General features: G+C 38.8%; 1 protein-coding gene across 10 annotated transcripts in view; it reads left to right on the forward strand.

The window, feature by feature from the left end:
* GRIP1 (glutamate receptor interacting protein 1) overlaps positions 1-7644 on the forward strand; it is a 320846-nt gene that overhangs the window by 310474 nt on the left and 2728 nt on the right. For 7 of the 10 annotated variants that reach the window (XM_027655497.1, XM_027655559.1, XM_027655551.1 and 4 more), the window contains 2 exons: positions 258-491; positions 7361-7507. In XM_027655497.1, the coding sequence (XP_027511298.1) occupies positions 258-491; positions 7361-7507 (381 nt within the window). Of the gene's footprint in view, positions 1-257; positions 492-3761; positions 3769-7360; positions 7508-7621; positions 7635-7644 lie in introns of those variants that run through there. The other 3 variants (XM_027655533.1, XM_027655543.1, XM_027655515.1) reach the window with 3 other exon arrangements.

Consider the following 7644-nt stretch of genomic DNA (forward strand, 5'->3'; position numbering starts at 1 on the left):
GTGCTCAGTATTTTAGTTTGAAATGCCATCTGAAAACTTTTGCCCAGAGGGTTCATATACTGTTGTTGTGTTTTGTTGTGGTCCTCTATTTTATAGTGACTTGCAAGCAGATTAAGCATCTATCCTCTTGCCTTTTGCTGTGCCCCGAGTGTTTGTGTTCTAACAAAGAATAGAGACATTTTTCCTACTGCTATGAATTAACCACTTACTTAACCCACATTCTCTGTTACAAATTAACCTGTTCATTAATGCTCTAGGCCACAATTATGTCAGGAAGTACAATGAGTTTGAATCATGAAAACCCACAACCTCGTAACCAGCTGGGAAGACAAGCCAGCTTCCAGGAAAGAAGTTCTGTAAGGCCACATTACAGTCAAGCTACTCGTAGCAACACATTGCCATCAGATGTGGGGAGAAAGTCCATGGTTCTGAGAAAATTTAAGCAAGAAATGAAAGAAATCATGTCACCAACTCCTGTGGAGTTACACAAGGTCTGTAATTTTTCTTCTGACAACTTTGAAATAATATATTCAGTGCAGGGAATCTAATTATATGGCAACAGAGTAAGCACTTTTTATGATGACTCCACAGATATAATTTGGGGGCCATGCATATTAGTTCTTACAAACACATTAATGATAGACCCTTGTGGGGGGAAACAAACAAATAAGAGGCATCCTTGTCTACTATTTCATTTTACAATAAATCCTCAAAAGGCACTGCTCTTTTGAAAGGAACATCCAGTGGTAATTTGAATTGACAAGACCAATAACTCTTCTCTGCAAAATGTGTTCATTAAGAAAGCAAAGTTTAATTTTTAGAAAATACATTTCTTTAGAAATTACTCATGAGAGTTTGGGGCTCCCATTGGTCTTTTTTCAAATTAACACTCATTTTGAATCAAATACGTGAGACTCGATGTACATAATATAGAATGTTATTTCAAATTAGATATTGCTTCTTTTCTCTTTGTAATTCCTTTGCTCTAAAAAGGATAAATAATCTTCAGTCTATGCAGCGTTTCACTGCTCAAGTCTGTTGAAATCACCTGGTGATATGGAAGTGGCTTTGTACCCCAAGGAAGCACTGGCTAAAGTATCTTTAGATGTGCACAGCAAATACCCTGCCATTTTAAGTCTCAAGTCCAGAGAGGCCATAACAGAACCAATTTCCAAAACCTTGAAGGACATTATTATGCTGTTCTCCTTGATGGGAATGAGCATCTCATTTCCTGCACCCATCTTCCCATTAAAAGTCTGAGATCTTTCCAGGAGGCAGAAGCATGGAGAAATTTCATTAAGACATCACATGTGGCCATTCTCAAGAGATTTGGTTTGGTTTCTAGTCACTGCAGATTTGACTGAGTTGAGTTTGTAGTTCATTCAATTTAGTTGAGTAAGGTAAGGACTCACTGAGTATGGGCTAAATGAATGTTTGTAGAAGGTAGTAGAGAATTGATCTCATATATGGTAAATGAATTCTTCACCCATGTAAAGAACCAATAGGATGTGTTTAAGGGTTTTAAGCTATTCATATTTCCAGCTTGATGTGAAGTGATTAATGGAGTTAGTTACTGTGCTCAGTTTTCCTGAGTGGTGAATAAATGTGAGATATAAAACAAAAGTACACCAGTAGCCATTTCATAGGGTGTTCACATTCAGCAAAGGCACAGTTTTCTCCTATGGATTATAAATCCAGCCTTTCAGGATAAAATAAATCCTTTTCTGGAAAGGAGTCATCAGATTTCTGTTAATGAGTCAGTGGTATTCTGTGATAGTAGCTCGCTCTTAAGAGTCCTGAGCAGTACAAAATACCCTGTCCTTGAGCTTTCTATGGCTTCAGTTGAAGCCATTATTTTTAAGATTGCTTTGACCTTCCATTTTAGTAATTTCCAGTTTTCATTCAGACAATATACCCACTTCTGTCTGCTGAAGTCATGTCAAGTTTGCTTTTACTGTCTGTTTTGTCACCCAGGAAAGAGTAATTTCTTTTCTAAAAATCTAAAAGTTGAACTGCTACCAAGGATTTTCCAAATCCTTACAGTCATTCGAGAAAAATAGAAACTAGTGACTCGATCTTATGGTCTGATTCCCCAAAGTAGGCTTGTTACCCCTATGATCACACATGCAGGTTAACTCAGCTAGCATGGACTGCTTTTGTATTCATGCCCATCTTAGCAAGTTCTTACTTGTTAGTTTTCTTACTGGTTCTTGTGTAGCAGTAAGCCTGTTACTTTCTCTCTCCTTCATTTTAAACTAGACCTCTCTCATTCTATTAAACTAGACCTCTAGTTTAATAACTGTACAGTTGCTACTTCTCATGGACAGCTTGTCCAATGATAGTTTTCAAAAAGAGCTGCAATGCCACAGGAATGACTTCAATCAGGGAAATGCTTTGATTGAAGTATTTTTTATGTATCATCTTGCTGGCAAATGTGCTCTGCCCTCTGCAGGCAAATGTCTTAATTAGCTGGGCCACTGACAAAAATAGGAAGTTTTGGAAAACTCTAGTGGGTATAAACAGTTCTGAAATACCAGCTAAGACATAGCTTGCCTAAGACTTACCTTGGCAAGCTTTTCAGTCATGTACTTGACTACGTGCTGCTGAGCTTTCCCAGTTTCTTGGGCAGGTGCCTTTGTTCTCTCTGGGTGCAATGATTCTGCATCCCTATTGAGTCAGGGCCTGTGTGCCCCATAGATCAGAGTTCAGTGTGCAGCAAGTTAACCTGAGTTCTTCACTTGCTCTTTCTTAGTTCACTGCATTGCCTTCACCAGTTGTGCATTTGAACTGTCTTTGTCCTGAGGAAGCTAGGATTGAGATAAGTGTGGTACAAATCTCTTCAAACATTTATGCTAGATGGTTTAATAAGTAGCATGTAATTTAGTTGGATAGTGTATTGCCATATCAGTACCCAAATTTAATGAATGCATTTAATTGATTTTATCTACTTAGGTAATAATATAGATTAATATTTTTCTAAAAATCATAGCAGACAATTTTTTAAGTTTCATAGAGCACACATTCCTCTGAGAACAAAAATATGCACTAGGATCAGATAATTTTTCAATATTATTATTGCAAGTAGTCATTAACCTAAAATTACAGGCAGTTAAAATATCTCAATAGCTGATCTGTGCAAGATGTATGAATTTAAATTAAGCATTTTCCCATAGATTTGAGAGGGAGAAGAGCTACAAACACAGACTCAAAATGTGTAAGCTTCTGTTTTAAATTTGTAACTATTTAATTGCTTATGAAATATGAATTAAATTTCCATTTCAGCTTTCTTTTTCCCTTAGGCTCCTGATGTAAATTTAAAAGTCTAACAGATCATCCAAATGGAGATTTTGCTACTGAGATCAAACCTCCCAAAGAGTTATGATCAGCAGTACAGATAAAGTAGCATGATTTAGGTGTTGCATGCAGCCATATTCCCTTCAGACAGGGCTGCTGCAAGTGAAGATGAGAAACCTGTGTGGTAGGACTTTGCCCATACCCATTATTAAATAAAAATTGAGTACTTCAGATAGCAGAGCTGAGATTTCCTTTGAAGAATATATGCTACCCTAAAAAGAAGTAGCCCCAAAAAGATAACCAGTAATCCAAAAGAAAGTTCTCTGCAGATGACTTCCATCTAAAAAATGTGACAGCTGTCAAACGTGCAACAAAGTTAAATTCCTACCTCATCTCTTAAGTGAATAAAGATCAGTTTCTTTAAGCTCATGTTAAATATACCAAAGTCAAGAGAAGATATCCATAAGGAAAACAGTTTTTAAAAATTTAGGATCCGTAGATCTGAAGAACAACAAAAATGAGAAAGTATTTTGAAATATAAAAGATGTGATTGTGGGGCAGTGAGTAATTCCCGTCCAGAGTGCTCAGTCCCTATAAATCAGGAAAGTCCAACCTGAACAAGTGGAGGGTAATAAAAGACGTTGGATGATCATTCTCAAGTTCTGTGCCTTTCCTTGTCCCCTGCCTCCCCCCCTTCATTGCAGTAACTTCCCACTTTAATGCCCCTTATAATTTTAAATGCTACATTTTTTGTCTCACAAGGTGGACATGAACTAGCATGTCCATTATTATAGACAAGACACAAGTTAAGGTGAGCTGATGTTGAATAGCTCTTCCTAAGAGCTGAATTCTCTAGAGCTGAATTTATGTGTGTTTTGTTTGCTAATAGATCACTTGCTAAAAACCAGGAAAAAAAGCAACACTGTCATAGAACATATGAATGAAACTGCCATTTGTGGTGAATTGTTCTCCACTCCAGCTTGGCTTTAAGAAGGTTTTGACTGGAATAGTGTCCAGTTTGGGGTCTGAAAATCAAAGAAAGATGTTGAGCATCTGAACAGAGTCCAGAGTAAAACAAGCCTTATTTCACATCACTGAAGAGAAAATAAAGTGATCTTGTTCTCTTTGGATAGCAGCAGGCTTAAGCCTCAACAAGGGTGATTTAGTTTAGACCCAAGGAAAACATCTGAAGCAGCGAAAGGGATTACTTTAATAGACTGTGGAGTCTCCATCATTAGAGATTTTAAAAAGCAGGGCAGATAAATCTCTCTCAGAAATGGCTTAGGTGCAGCTGATCCTGCCTTATGACAAGAACACAGTCTAGATGACTTCAGAGAGTCCCCTGTCTCATATGTTTTTGTAGTTCATCTGGGGCTGGATCTTCAAGGATCCCCTTGAAGAAAGGGGAAGAGGAAAAGAAAAGGAGTAAGTGAAAAGGGGAAGTTTCTTCCCTTTTGAAAATTGTTTATCTGTGCTAGAACAGTACAGAACATTTTAAGTCTTCTGCTCTTAGACACTTCCATTTCCTCATGTACTTTTCAAGGCTTCGTTAAGAAGCCGTTAACTTGAAACACTCCTATCCTTTGTGATGGTGAGGAAAAAAACTTACTTTGTTTGAAGAGAATTAGGGTCTTGGTCCAGTGCTAATTATATTTAATTTCTGCCAGGCAGTGCACACAAATCCGTCAGTAAAATATATCTCCCTCCTTTATCTTTTTTTTCAATCTCGCAGAATGGTGGCCTTACAGTACTTTGGTAGCAGCTTCAAATATACTTCACATCAAAGCCATGTTAGATGTGCTCTGATATCACAATAGATGTGCTCTGTTCATAACAAATCATTAGAATTTCTCCAGAGTGCTGCTGCTATAGTAGCTGTTGATACAAATTAAAATCATTCTGTGGTAAATTATTTTGAATTTGCAGATACGTTTTTCAGTAGCTGAAATGCCCATTGACTCCTAAAATTCACACTGAGATGGAGGATGTATGACAGGTTCAGCAAGAAGTTACTTTGGGGGAAGACTGTGGACAAGAAAGCTAAGACCTTAAACACCGCAGCCCCTAGGAAGTTTAGAATGACAGTTCATATCCAAAAACGTCAGTGGCAGGAAGAAAGCCTTTGGCTTAGTTAAGGGCACTTTATGTGTGGCTTTCTGCTTTGCAGTGCTGTCCAAAGGGAGAAAAGCAAGGATAGAGGATGAGCTGATGTAAAGGATGAATACAAGGGATGTTTGTGCTCACCACAGCACAAGATATGGATACAATGCAACCCAGCAATGCACCATCCATGTCTACAGAGAAAACAGTGCTAATGCTACAGCAACTGCCCTTGTATCTAACTTTTCTCAGTTTGTGCCCTGGACAGCTACCAAACTTACTAATGAGTGTGATTTCACTATAGTTAAGACACTGCTTATATACCCCTAAAGCCAAGTAATGTCAAGAAAACGGCAGATAACAGGAAAAAACCCAACCCCCTTTAGTCCTGTTTGGAGACAGTCTGGTCTGTTGTTGCTTACCTTTTCACAATGGCAGTTAAGGCAGGAGCTCAGCAGCATTCTTAAGGTAGCACCAACCAGCGCTGTGCTCCTGTACTGCTGTGCCTTGGCATCCTTCTATGAAATACTGACCTCAGCAGCCTGATCTGAATTTGGTCTCAGCCTGCCTTGAGCAGGAGATTGGACTAGAGACTTCCGAAGTCACCTTCAATTTTAATGATTCCGCAATTCAGAAACATCAGGAAGCAATTTGGTGGCTGTCACACACAAAGATGCAGCACATGGAGCATTACTTGTACCAAACCATTATAAAATTATGGAACACTTAATGTTGTCGGTTTTATCAGTCAAGGTATGGTAAAACCAGTATTTTGAATCCAAGGTGACATAAGCTATAGCAGTAAAAGCATGAGTTTTACTGTGCAACTCTATCTGTGCACACACCATCAGTGTCAGTCAGATGGTACACCACTGACTCACACAATTTACTTGCATAGGTTGGCACTCCTGATGTGAGGGAGAACCAAGAAAAATTTGAAACCTAAGCATGCCACTTACCTACAAAGAAATCTCTATCTTTTTCTGTCAAATAGACAAATTCACAGAACTACTTGTGAGGACTTGTCTTCTGAACACTTGAAAAACCTCCTCCTAACAGTTTCATTAACTTCTGTTTCCTGCTTTTGAATGACCACCTCATGGCTATATGTAAGAACACTGCCTGCAAGCTCTTTCAGAAGGAGTCTTATTTGTACTTTCCTAAAAGATTGCATTATAACTCTTATACTGAGCGCTTTTGAGATTAGGCTTTACAGGGTGGACCACTGCCTGGCCAAAAGCAGGCTGTCTAGGGCTTACAGTGCCAATGGTCTTTACTCCCTCTGGAAGTTTTGGAAGACACAAAACCACTTGTTTGATTGAGGTCAGGTCTTCATACCTGAAACAAAACTAAAACTTATCTTGTACTCAGATCCTGGCAGCTAGAGAATGGTGAAACAAAAAACTAAGACTCATAAAAATTACACCAGAGAAAGGTGGGCTAAATACCACAGATTTCCTACTGACAAGAAGAAGTGAAAAGGGCTGTTTATTCCTGAAGAATAAGGTGGCTTCTGAGAATCACCAAATTACAGATTCTACCAAGTTGGGAGGGACTCACAAGGATAATGGAGTCCAACTCCTAGCCCTGTGCAGGACCATCCCCAGGAGTCACACCATGTGCCTGAGAGTATTGTACAAATGCTTCTTGAACTCTGTCAGGCTTGGTGCTGTGACCACTTCCCTGGGGAGCCTGTTCCAGTGCTCAACCACCCTCTGGGTAAAGAAGCTTTTTCTAATATCCAACGTAAACCTCCCAACACAACTTCAGAATATTAACATAATGTCCAAATGGGGACAATTTTAATACTGTAAGTACCAAATAGTAGGTAAGTGATCTCTCTACTGTAGAAAAAAACCCCACAATAAAACACCAAAACCATCCTAGGAAGAAAGCCTGCCTAATGCTTGTAGAACTGGGGACAGACTTTTTTTTCCTTTCTCATCATGTCAAATCCCCTCCACAGGTAACTTTGTACAAGGATTCTGATGGAGAAGACTTTGGGTTCAGTGTCTCAGATGGTTTACTGGAAAAAGGAGTATATGTTAAAAACATTCGACCAGCTGGCCCTGGTGATCTAGGAGGTTTAAAACCATATGATAGACTTTTACAGGTAATGTTTCTGGCACCACACAGGTTTAGCAGGAAGGGACATGACATACAGATTACTTTGTAAAAAGATTTGTAACCATACTAGAGGGTGTTTTCTTTGTAGATGTGATTGCAGAAAACTGCACAAAGTGTTTTCAT

Source organism: Corapipo altera, unplaced genomic scaffold (genome assembly GCF_003945725.1).
Source record: "Corapipo altera isolate COAL_440 unplaced genomic scaffold, ASM394572v1 1, whole genome shotgun sequence".
Taxonomy (NCBI): Eukaryota; Metazoa; Chordata; class Aves; order Passeriformes; family Pipridae; genus Corapipo; species Corapipo altera.